The following is a 13,178-nucleotide window of genomic DNA, read 5'->3' as shown; positions in this document are numbered from 1 at the left end:
CTTGTGGACCATCTTTCACCATGTTTATTTTTCAGTCCATAAGATCTTCTCAAGATTCGTACTCATTTATTATGGGTGTAAATATTTAGTTCTTTGATTTTTGTGCTTCATGAAAGTAGTGTTGCAATAAGAACAAAAAAAAATTTAATAGAAAAAAAAAATTCATTTATGTCAAAAGTTGTGCTTTATTAATGAAACTCTATGAATTTGCCGTGTTTGTGGCCTTTTATAAAAAAGGCACAGAGGCATCTTAGTCATCCACACTTCTTAAGAGCCCATCAGTTTGATCATGTGCTTTACCATGGGTTCGACGAATGCTGCAGCGATTCGGGATGATTACGTTCTTGGCAAGAGGTTGGAAACTGAGCTTTCGTGTCCGCGCCTTTCCCCCGTCGGAAAGATTTGTACTCACCGTAGAAGTAGGAAGCCGTGCCCCAGAGGGAGAGAGCGAAGGCGACGCCTTTCTGGCCGTCGAACTTCTCGTGGAAGAAGAAGACGGCGAGCAACTCGGTAATGGGGATGCAGATGGCAAGTATGACGCCGCCGAGCAGCGCCGTTGAGTACTTTATGGTGCCCACCATCCCTAAGAAGAAGCACTGTGTGACGATGGTGTTGAAGACGATGATTAAATTGTACTTGGTTTCGCCGAGGCCATAATTGTGCCTTTCTCTGGAGAGGGCCTGTAAATGTATTACAGATTCAAAAGATTGCATCAAAGTATTATTTTTGAAAAGTTTAAGATTTTGGTGATATAATTATGGAAATTAGTAAAAAATAAATTTTTATTTACATATTTATATAAATATCATGCTCCTGACCTATACATGAAAAATTTAACAGCTATACATTACAGAGGTATATTTCACTTTTGATAATATATTGCATTTAAATAACCGAATGAGAAATAATCCAATTTTCAACATATACAAAAAATAAATCCAAATTTCAACATATACAAAAAATAAATCCAATTTTCAACATATACAAAAAATAAATCCAATTTTCAACATATACAAAAAATAAATCCAATTTTCAACATATACAAAAAATAAATCCAATTTTCAACATATACAAAAAATAAATCCATTTTTCAACATGTGCAATAAAATCTGGACATTTGCATTGTGGGGTGCAATGCAAAATCATGCATGACTTCAGCATCACTTCGTTGTTTATAGGAAGTTTTGCGTATAGCTACAGTTGATTATGTACGATAAGTCATCTTCCCTTGCAATTATTATTCTGATCCATCGAAATAGCCAGCAATTTATGTATATAAATTATTCTAGTTAAATTTTCCTGGGTCCGACAAAGGCTAGAGGAACTCGAAGGGCTCATAAGTATCTGTATCTGAGTTGACACTCAGGAAATTTGAACTAGCCGAGCAAATCAAATATTCCCCTTCGAGAAATCAAAGAATACCCTCCCGGGCGAGCAGATCCAATACAACTTTCCGAGGCGAGTAGAATCAACATCTCTCTCCGGGTGAGAAAATCAACGACTCTTCTCCAGGGCAAGCAAATCAATGTTTCTCCCCCCCAGGAGCGAGCAAATCAATTAAGACCAACATTCATCACTAAGCCGCTAACGTAAGAAAATAGCCTATAAAAGTAAAATGCTAAATGAAGATCAAAAACAACAAAAAGTCTTACTCTACTTACATATTGGCGAATTTTACAAAACATTTTTATGTATTTTCTTAAAAACAAAAGGAACAAAATAACACTACTGACTGAGTGACAGATGAAGACAATATGATCGACAAAAGGTCACCTCAACTAGTGGAAGGTTAGATAGCTAACCGATAACGCTAATAAAAAATCGACACAAGAGAGGTAGAGCACTTCGGGGCCGATGAAAACAGAGAACTAAGAGACATTGAAATCAAAGGAGTATGGTCATTGCATTTGTTTTTTTGACTTTTAAAGTCTTTCATTCTTATTGCAGTTTCACTTCCAAGAAGCAAGAGACATGGGTGCATTTATGTATGTCCACCACCTCATTCGCCCTCCCCCCCCTGTCGATCGGCTGGCCACATCGCCGGGTGGATCCAACAATAGAAAGGTGCAAAACATACGAAAAGGTGCCAAATATATAAAAATATGTCAATAAAGACAACAACTCATAAGGATAATAATAATCGGTAACTCTTTGGGGTATAATAACAGACAACTCTCTAGAACAACAATATTTGATAACTCCAAAAAACATAATAACTTGTAACTCCAAGAGTAATGATGTAATTTTCTAGACATGTCTTATATCTATAAATAAGAGGATTCTTTTTCATGTAACGAAAAGAAGACTATTTTGGCTTTCCGGCTATTTAGTTATTACCCTACCCATCTCCTGTAACAACTTCATTCAATATATAAAATGGATCTAAGAGCTTGGGGAACACCCCCATTTTGCCCCGCTAAGGGCAATTGTTGTGCCTAAATTATTCTAGTTAAATTTTCCTGGGTCCGACAAAGGCTAGAGGAACTCGAAGGGCTCATAAGTATCTGTATCTGAGTTGACACTCAGGAAATTTGAACTAGCCGAGCAAATCAAATATTCCCCTTCGAGAAATCAAAGAATACCCTCCCGGGCGAGCAGATCCAATACAACTTTCCGAGGCGAGTAGAATCAACATCTCTCTCCGGGTGAGAAAATCAACGACTCTTCTCCAGGGCAAGCAAATCAATGTTTCTCCCCCCCAGGAGCGAGCAAATCAATTAAGACCAACATTCATCACTAAGCCGCTAACGTAAGAAAATAGCCTATAAAAGTAAAATGCTAAATGAAGATCAAAAACAACAAAAAGTCTTACTCTACTTACATATTGGCGAATTTTACAAAACATTTTTATGTATTTTCTTAAAAACAAAAGGAACAAAATAACACTACTGACTGAGTGACAGATGAAGACAATATGATCGACAAAAGGTCACCTCAACTAGTGGAAGGTTAGATAGCTAACCGATAACGCTAATAAAAAATCGACACAAGAGAGGTAGAGCACTTCGGGGCCGATGAAAACAGAGAACTAAGAGACATTGAAATCAAAGGAGTATGGTCATTGCATTTGTTTTTTTGACTTTTAAAGTCTTTCATTCTTATTGCAGTTTCACTTCCAAGAAGCAAGAGACATGAGTGCATTTATGTATGTCCAAAAAATATCGAAGGTAGTAGAAACCGGTCGACCACCTCATTCGACCTCCCACCCCTATCGATCGGCTGGCCACATCGCCGGATGGATGCAACAATAGAAAGGTGCAAAACATACGAAAATGTGCCAAATATATAAAAATATGCCAATAAAGACAACAACTCATAAGGATAATAATAATCGGTAACTCTTAGGGGTATAATAACAGATAACTCTCTAGAACAACAATATTTGATAACTCCAAAGAACATAATAACAGTTAAAAGAGTAATGATGTAATTTTCTAGACATGTCTTATATCTATAAATAAGAGAATTCTTTTTCATGTAACGAAAAGAAGGTTTTTTTGGCTTTCCAACTATTTTGTTATTACTCAACTCATCTCTTGTAACAACTTTATTCAATATATAAAATGGATCTGAGAGCTTGAGGAACACCCTCATTTTGCCCCGCCAAGGGCAATTGTTGTGCCTCTCTCTCTCTCTCTCTCTCTCTCTCTCTCGCTCTCTCGCTCTCGCTCTCTCGCTTCTTTCCTCTCCCTCAGTCCCCAGGCTTTATGCCTTGGGCTTGATCTAAAGGAAAAAATTAAATTCAACAATATTTCATTTAGAAAATTAACAACACATGTATACTTTTTTATATTTGAATTAATATTATGAATTTTATTATTATTATTGCGAGCTGAAATATTTACGATAATTAAGAGAATTTTTATTTTAATGCTAAAGGGTAAACCCCCAAATGCACAAATAAATTAATATGAAATCATAATAGAACAATAATTTATTGAGTAAATACCAGGGAAGGAAGGAACTTATAAGATTTGGTATGATTGCCATAATTGCTTTAGTATAAGTTGTATATTATAAAAGGTCCTTTCCCATTAATCGAAGAAGCGATTCATATAACAGAACAAATCTGAACTATGGAAGGCAGCTTCCATGATGAAACCGGGAGCCATGGGCAACTTGAGTGTTATCAAGCAATGGTGAATGACTGTTTCAACCTCTATCTATAAAAAGAGAAGACTAAACACAAAAGTTAAATGACAAACATCTGGTGTCAGTAATTAATAGAATGAGAAAATCATCGATTGAGAATATTAGATATCAATGATCGACAATGATTTCAATAATTGCATTCCTTAAAAAAATAAAGACCAATAATCAATATGGGTGACATCAAATACAATAATTGCATTCCTTAAAAAAATAAAGACCAATATGGGTGACATCAAATCTAGGTAGTTGATAAATGCAATATGACTATCAATTAGTGATGTTAGATGTTGGTTGATGGTTAGTAGCGTATCTTATTTTTCTCTTTTTAAGTGGAGAGATTGATGGCTAATGTGGTGCATATCAAATGTATCATGGATGTCAAGTATTGGCAGGAGTTAGATAACAATTTATTGTAATGTTATATATTAGATGAAAATTGGTGGTATGCTTAATTATTATTTTCAAAAGTAGTGATTTTTGTAAGCCTTAAATGAAAACAAACTAACTATTATAACTTTATTTGTTGTTTTCACAATAAAAGATTACGGAAACTAAACACCATAAGTGGTAACATATTTTGAGTTTTTGGTGGATGATATATAATGATTGATTAGCTAGGGACATTGGACGTCAAACGACAATCAATGATTTGCTTGATCAGTTTTGTTATAAGAAGTAGAGGAGACTCCCAACAAAAAAAGTTAGTTTTGAATGTTAATAATTGATCAATGTCAAGCATTAGTCAATAGCGAGAGCCACAAAACCAACATTAACTAATAGTGGAGATAATGTTAGGCAATAATGGGTATCATTTTTTGTTGATGACTTGATTCAGATGATGACTACTAAAGCTGTGAAATTTTTCAAATTTGAAAATACTATCAAAGTTCTCTCTTGATCCTCTTGAATATATAGAATTAGGGTACATTTAAAAATTTTGTCGGAGATATTAAGATCATTTCCATGAAAAATCAAGACACTTTAAATGATAGGAATTGATTCATTTTGATTATTTCATTTTCTTCAACATATCAATGCCCTATTGAACTAAAATTGAGTGATTTTAGGATCATTGAGTTTTTTTGTCATTGTGCTTATTTTCTACTTCAAATGGCCCTGTGAAAATTGCAAGTAGATTTCTATATGATTTATTTAGCTTTATTGCTTAAATCATAATGTTCTTGATACTATTGAAATTGTCTCATCAAAATACTCTTTTTTTTATAATAAAAGAACTTAAGCCCAACTATATATAACAATGTTCAAAGCGCTTTACACTCAACCAACCAAACTTGGGGGTGCATACATTTTAGCAGACATGGCTAGGGTGCACTCATTTTGACTATAAATTGAAGTTTTGATGATCATAAGTTAAAATTCTAAACTTTTTATGTAAATATTTCAGAATTGTGATTTCCTGTAAATTAAAAATATTGTAGCACTTTATTACTACAAAAGGAATTAAATTTTGCGAGGCTCATTGAACTAATATTGTTATAAAAGAAGGCCTTCTAAGTAATGCATTAAATTGCATCCAAAAAATGAAGTGTTCGAAAAAAAATCTTAATTTTAAAATGTTAATTTGGTAAAATTTAGCTTATCTAACTTGAGAGTGATAATCTCACTAAGAAATTAAGAAAGATGTACACATACACCACTTAATTCTTATGTATTTACATATTTAATACCTAAATTTCAATTATCACATGCTGACTGCCTTATCTATGCATGAAAATGTATATTTTATTACTTAAGAAAAGAGAATTGATATTCATGCAGCTATAAAGGTAGGACTAAACTTGGAAACACGACAAATGTTTATATATTTTGTGATTTTTAAGACATTTTGGTGCTTTCATTTATTTTTCTTCTTAGAACTTTGATCTATATACTATTTAAAAATTTTAAGATTTTATACCTTACCATGTAATTTAACTCTGCATCGAGAATGTGTTAGCATTGATTCTGTGAATATCCAACGGCCCGAAAGAGAGTAAGTACGACAAAGAAGGGCTTACTGACACGAGACTGAGAAGCCCACTTATCTGATTAAATACAACAATCCGAGCTAAGAGTAAAGGCTGACCGAGTCTAGAGCATGACAAAAAAATTATTCAGAGTTCGAACCGATCAAACTAAAGCAAGACAAATAAGCACACGAGCAAACCACCATCGAAAAATTGAGTGAAGGCATCGACCTGCCTCTTGGTTGATCTGACTCAAAAAATGAGTCCAGTTTCTTGACATCATCAATAGTCCAATGGAGCCCCTTCCAAAGATTCCTCATCAGGGATTGGGAATTGGAAAAACAATAGAGCCTCATAATCATCTCGAAGGAATACCACATCCTGGAATGAGCTATATCGCTTTATGGTAATTCACCCTCTGCTCGATAGCGTCACATCATTTTGCCGACAGGAATTCCTTATCCAGAGATCGAGGGTCAATAGACAAACTAGATCTACCACTCAATAAGGCCTAGCCGATCAAATCAGCCCCTCTAACTCAAAGCTAATCAAGTACAGTCAACCGGCTGCATCGATTCAACCTAGCCAACCAAGCCAAAGTCATGCTAGTCCAATCATTTAATTCATAAGGAAGCCAAGAGATAAGTTCACATATGTAAAGTATCTAGAATAACATGTAACTCCCTCTATAAAAGCAGGGGCATAAATTTAATATCACTACATTTTACCCTCTTCCATATAAATATGGATATCGTTTTATGAGAAAGGCTAATCAACAAGATATTTTATTGTTTATTATTGCACACCTTTTTCTCTATTTATTTATTTAACTCTTTCTTGCCTTTCTTACACTATATTCCCTTGAGATGTGATTCATGGAGAGATTCATATTCTATATTCTATAATGTGCAGTGAGTATGAATCATGACATAAATGAGAAGACGAACAACACATGATGAAAAAACTCATAATAGAGATTTTGGTAATATGGAGTGCATTAGAGAGTTCGTGAGTCAAAAAAATCACGAGTTGAAGGATCAAATTTTGGAAGCTATCTGAGTGGCATTGGTTCAGGGAAGGGAGCAACATCTCCTTAGAGGAGGGTCCATGCTCAACACCAAAAGGATTTCTTTAGCTTTGTATAAAGAAGGAGACTCTTAGAAATTAAACAGTACTTGGTCGACACTGAACAAATGACATCAGTTCAGACGTATTGAAGCATCTCGTTAGTCACAGAGTGCATTCTCTCGACAAACCTTTGAGGTCAAACCTTTAGAGAGTTTGAAGTTCCCCACAATAGAGTCCTGTAAGGGTCGAATTGATCCGACTAACCACATAGCTTCTTTCGAGCTGATTTTATGCTTACTAAGGATTACTAATACACTAAAGTGTCATCTTTTATTTACCACGTTGAGTGAATCAATCCTCAGATGGTTCAATACGTTGCCTTTGGGAGTGATCACTTTGTTCATAGACATCAAGCGAATGTTTGTGGCATAGTTGACTAGCACCCAATAGTTATGGAAGAATTTGTAACCTCTCTTACAGGTCGGACAATGACATAATGACAGCCTCCGCTCATTCATTAAATTGTTCCGAAAGAGATATTAGAAGTGCAAGATTTGGAACCCGCTATTAGCCAATAGCCATAGGGCTGAAGGAAGAATGCTTATGGTACACTTTGGTCTTCATGTGTAATTCATGAACAAATTCGGATTATACATTAACCTTGAACTTTAATATCTTTAATCATACTTTGCATCAATATTATTTATGCATCATAATACTATATCATCTGTTTTATCATAATTTTTTTGTTTTATAACTTCATAATAATTCAATCTATAAATATTTTTATATGCATATTTGACGGACCAATTCCGTTGGCCAACTCTCACATAATTATCAATATCTTGTCGAAATACAATATAAATAAATTGACCGTTCACTCTTAAAATAATGGGATCAACTTGATAACTAGAGAAGGGTAAGGAAAGAACACCTGAAAATCCTTGCTGATCGTCATCCCGACGACGCAGAAAGCCGTGGCGGCGACCCCAATCACAAACTGTATCTCTATCACCAACGTATAACCAATCTTCTTCTTAGACTTAACGTACATGAGCTCCACCAATGACAATATCAACCCATCCAGCACTGCCGCGGAGAGGGTCATAACAAACCCCATATAGTACTTGGCATTCGACTCTCCTTCCGGTCGATCGCCATTCGCGTGCACGCCGAGAACCACTGCACTGAACGTCAGTAAGGCCACCGCGTTTATTGACGAAGCCCTGAACTTTTGCTTAACGATGAGGAAGGCGAAGATGGCGGTGAAGGCGAGTTGGGTGGAGATGAGAAGAGAAGAAGTGGAGACAGGGAGGTAAGATATGCCGTAGGAGAAGAAGAAGTTGTCCATTCCGGTTAAGAGGCCGATGAAAGTAGAACATAGGAGGAGGAAAGGGGAGATGAGGAAGAAGTGGCGGCGGGGAGAGCGGAGGAAGGAGAATAGGAGGGGGAGGAGGAGGAAAGGAAAGCCGGTGACTTGGAGGAAAGAGGTGAACCATTTGCGGTTTCCACCGTGGAGGTAGTAGACGCGGAGGATGAGGGGGTTGCCGCTGCCTCCGATGAGGAGGAGGATGATGTTGAAGAAGAGGAGGAGGCGTTTGGATTTTATGGGTTTGGTTGGTTCGGTGGTGGTGGTGGAGGAATGGAGTGGAGCTGGGTGGTGGTGTTCGATATCCATGGTCTCTTGGATAAAGTATTTTCTCTTATGACTTTTTTTGTTGGATGGATGGTTAAGGCTTAAGACGGCGCGGATATAATTGCAGATCTTGAATTAGTCTTATGATTTTGAAATCATAAAATAATTATATTTTGATTAGATATTTAGTAAGAATATTATCACCTAAAATTTTTATTGTTTGTTTTGTGGGTTTATGATTGATACGTCATAATGATAAGACTAATTCAAGAATACTTATCGTTTTGTGGGTTTATGATTGATATTATCACCTAATTTTCTATTCTCCCACACGATTTGCTTGAATTTTTTGAGTAAGAAGTATTCAAATTTTAATTAAAAATCATCTAAACCTTTGATTTCAACATAGTTATAAACAAATTGACTGACTCAATGAGACGGTCCTAATGATGTCAAAGTTGGTTCAATCCAAGTTAAATCAAACTCAGATCAAGCAATTAAATCACTTTTAAAAGCTTTCATTGCATAATCAGAAGGTTGAACAGATTTCAAATCTCACAAGCATATAGTCATATTGAGCTTCTCGACAAGAAGAATCTAATAAACTCAAGATCACTCAATTTTGATATCATTAAGACTGTCAAATATCCACCGAACGTCATCTAATCGATGGAACCTCACTGAATCATTCTATGGAGTAATCCAAATTTCTTCTTTATTTGGAGAATGGCCTCTCCTAGACTTGATAAATAGATCCCTTCCCCCTCATTTAGAGGTGAGCTGAACTGAGAGTTCTGTTATATATGGGTTTAAGCAAGCCCCTGAACAATGACGTACTACTCTTACCACATTTCTTCAACAACTAAACTTCAACATTATCACAATTGATTCCTCTATCTATTGCTACCATAAAAACATCATTCATATATTTATCTAGATACATGTGAATGATCTTTTACTACCTGGCAATGACCCCCAAGCAATTGATATCATTCTCCAAAATTTACACAACAAATTCAAGGTGAAAACTCTAGGACTTATTTCAAAATTTTTTAGTACAAATGTTGTCCACACTTCACACGATCTAGACCTAAATCAATCTACATATGCTCAACAAGTAATATTTTTGGCATGACAAGTTATAAATATGTTCAAAATTCAACAGACATACAGAAATCTCCCAAGCACTCTGATTAAACCAGCTTAATGATCCCTCTTTTTATTGCAAACTTATTGATTCCTTGCACTATCTCACTCTCACAAGGCCTAATATCACATGCAGTCAATCAAGCTAGTCAAACAATGCATCACCCAACTCAATAAAGCTTTCAATAGTTAAAATGCCTCATTCGCTACATACAAGGAACCACTAATTTTTGTCTACCAACCATCAAAGGGAATCTTGAAATCAATGCATTTTTTATGTCAATTGGGCTGGAGATCCTATTGATAAAAAATCTACAACATATTTTGTATATTCCTTGGATCTACACTTATCTCTTAGTTTGCTAAAAATTAAGTTACCATTATTAGGTCTACAACCGAACTCGAATATAGAGCCCAACTGCGATAGAGATAAAATGGTTCAGAGGATTACTTCAAGACTTTCACATTACTCTAAAGTCTCCTACTACTCTCTATTGTGACAACACCTTTACAATAGCTCTTGCCATGTCACTACTTCAATGATCTATTTATGAAATCTCTTCTCAAATGCAGGTTCAAGTGTCTTTGCAACAAACTGACCATCTTCAACAAAGAATAACTATTTGAATGAGGATGTTAAGTGTTACTCTCGAGCATCTAGAACTTCCTTACCTTTACTCCTTACTGGTTCAAGCTTACTGTTGTCAGCTTTTTTAGCTTGGTCGATTATGTTCTTTTATTATTTGTCATGTAATTTAATATGCCATGAATTGTAGTGATACAATATTATTACTTCTAATGTACATCTCTCTATTACATGATCTAAACCAAAAATTAATAACCCATATTAAAATCATAAAAAAATTATGTTAATTAACCATTCATTATTGCAATTGTAATAAAAAATTATATAAAAAAAATCACAAATATCTCAAAATTTGCTAGGTTTATAATAATAGTTTTATTTTTGTAATGGTTATCAACTATCTACAAAATCATGTATTTTTTCTCTTGATACTCTTTTTCTGCCTATTGTAGAAATTATTCAAATAACTTTTTAAATGTTTTTTAATATATAAATCATTTTTAATATTCTCTCAATCAAGATTAATTCCTCTAATTTTTAATGAACACCCCCAAGCTCATAAATATTATTTATTAAAAGTGAAATCTTCACTTCTTCTAAGCATAAGTATTTCTTTCGTACAGTATATCATCATGAAAATGATTATTATAATACTAAGATAAAAGAGTTATAATATAGTTTAATCATCACCTATAATCACTTCATCATTACACAAATCATGAGTTAATCAACTAAATTGATTCAAATGTGACTCAATTGACGAATCTTTTTTGCATGTGCAATTAGTGTGACTATGTATCAAATAAAATTTAATAGTGTCTTATGTAAAAAAATATTAATGACTCCAACACGAGCTATAATTTTTTTGTTGATCGTCTCCTCTAAGAATTTTTATTAACATCATATCTGCTAAACACAATTGAATTGTTATTAGTGTCTTTTCACCTATCTTTTCTACTTATTTTAGTTCATTATCACTGAACTTTCAAAGCCCAATGAGTCCCTTTACAATGCATTACATTTACTTATCAATTATGAATCTAATATATTTATACTTCTTAGTCCTAAACTCCATGAATAACAATCTAAAAATGAATTATAAAACAAAATTATTGTAACAAGAGTACTTTTAAAAATGAAACAAAAGTTTCATTGGGGTGGGGATCAAAGTGCTATAAAATAAAGTATGAAGAACTAGATGATTCATTTTCATCCAATTTTGCATCATTAAGCGATGAGTGATCCTTCAACTAACTAAAAACTCATTGATGTGGCACATAAATCAGGATCACTCTTCAAATTATCGTCAATTTTTTATGTTACACATAATTTTTTAATTATTTCAAGCTTGCATATCATCAAGTGATTATCATCTGCATAGTCTTACTTTAGCTATATAATCATTTTGTATAAAGTCATTAAAAAGATCTAAAATATAAGTAATTAATTCTAAACAAGGGCTTAATGTTTGTGATCAATTTTATTATTTTATTTTTTAAAAATATATCTATTTTTTAGTATGTTTTTTACATATTTTTATTTTTTGTTTCTAAAACTAAATTAACATGTATTTGAAAATACTCAAATCAATTTTTAAGAATTTGAAGCATTTTTAAAAACAACTACAGACCATTCGAATATGCCGAATGCATTTTGTTTAAAATCAAAATATATTTCAAACCGTCCTTAAATAAAGACCTTCATACATATTCTAAGAGCATCATCCACATAGTTATAGCAAGGAAGTATAAAATTCAACCCAAATTTATCATTCCATGATAATTTTTGTCTCCACTTTGTATATAAGGAATTAATCCTAATTAAGAATAAGTCCTTAACTAAGTAAATATTAACAAATATTAGTTATTGTTGATAAATTTTTATTGTTGTCATCAAACCAACATTCAAAATGTAGGGTCATAATTGTTTTGTTATTGATTTATGGTCTTATGCACCAACATTGACCACGTTATGTAAAAAGTCTTTAATTATAAAATTTTAGAGAGTGTACAGTAAAGAACTGGTTTTTTTCTAAAAATGACTGAGAACCTTTACTGTAAAAATGACCCCTCTGCTTATAGGCAAGGAAGCATGGAATGTACAATTACATGCTTACCCATCATTTATGGGGGCGTTACAGGGTATTTTATGTATAAAAAATAAAAGAGTCTATAACTCAGCTACCGTAGTACTCGGTTTACTGAGGTTAGTAGTCATTGGATCGAGAAAGACAGTTTGGCTGATTATATTAAATTGGGGCAACCAGTCGGCTTTGATGGTCATTCTATCGTTTGGACATCGCTTAGTCAACTTGAGTTAACCGGCCTTGATGTCAACCGTTGACCCCTGGATGAGAAACTCTTGTTTTGGGATGACACAGCTTGTCGGCTAAATGGTGAATCACCATAATCCGATAAATAGGCTAGCACCTTTAACAATGCATTTATGTGGGGTGGTTAATGGGTATTTTGTGATGAAAACTACGATTGTCAAAGCAGCTCGTTGTTCGTGAACAGTTCATATTTGACTCATTAAGAAGTTTGTGTTCAATTTGTTTGCTAAGCAAACGAGCCGAACATGGACAAAGATTTATTCGTTCGTGTTTGGCTCGAAATAATATATA

General features: G+C 34.0%; 1 protein-coding gene across 1 annotated transcript; it reads right to left on the bottom strand.

Moving 5' to 3' along the window:
• Nucleotides 1–296: 296 nt before the first annotated feature.
• LOC110020598 (purine permease 3-like) lies at nucleotides 297–8,865 on the bottom strand. Its single transcript, XM_020718754.1, has 2 exons — nucleotides 8,122–8,865; nucleotides 297–680 (listed from the first exon to the last, which is right to left on the bottom strand). Exons 1-2 carry the CDS (start codon nucleotides 8,863–8,865, stop codon nucleotides 297–299), a joined length of 1,128 nt encoding a protein of 375 aa, XP_020574413.1.
• Between the last annotated feature and the right edge of the window lie 4,313 nt (nucleotides 8,866–13,178).

The sequence above is a fragment of the Phalaenopsis equestris genome, unplaced genomic scaffold (assembly GCF_001263595.1).
Source record: "Phalaenopsis equestris unplaced genomic scaffold, ASM126359v1 Scaffold000104, whole genome shotgun sequence".
NCBI classification, from domain to species: domain Eukaryota; kingdom Viridiplantae; phylum Streptophyta; class Magnoliopsida; order Asparagales; family Orchidaceae; genus Phalaenopsis; species Phalaenopsis equestris.
The sequence above is the reverse complement of the archived record's forward strand: the minus strand, read 5'-3'. Positions and strand labels throughout refer to the sequence as shown.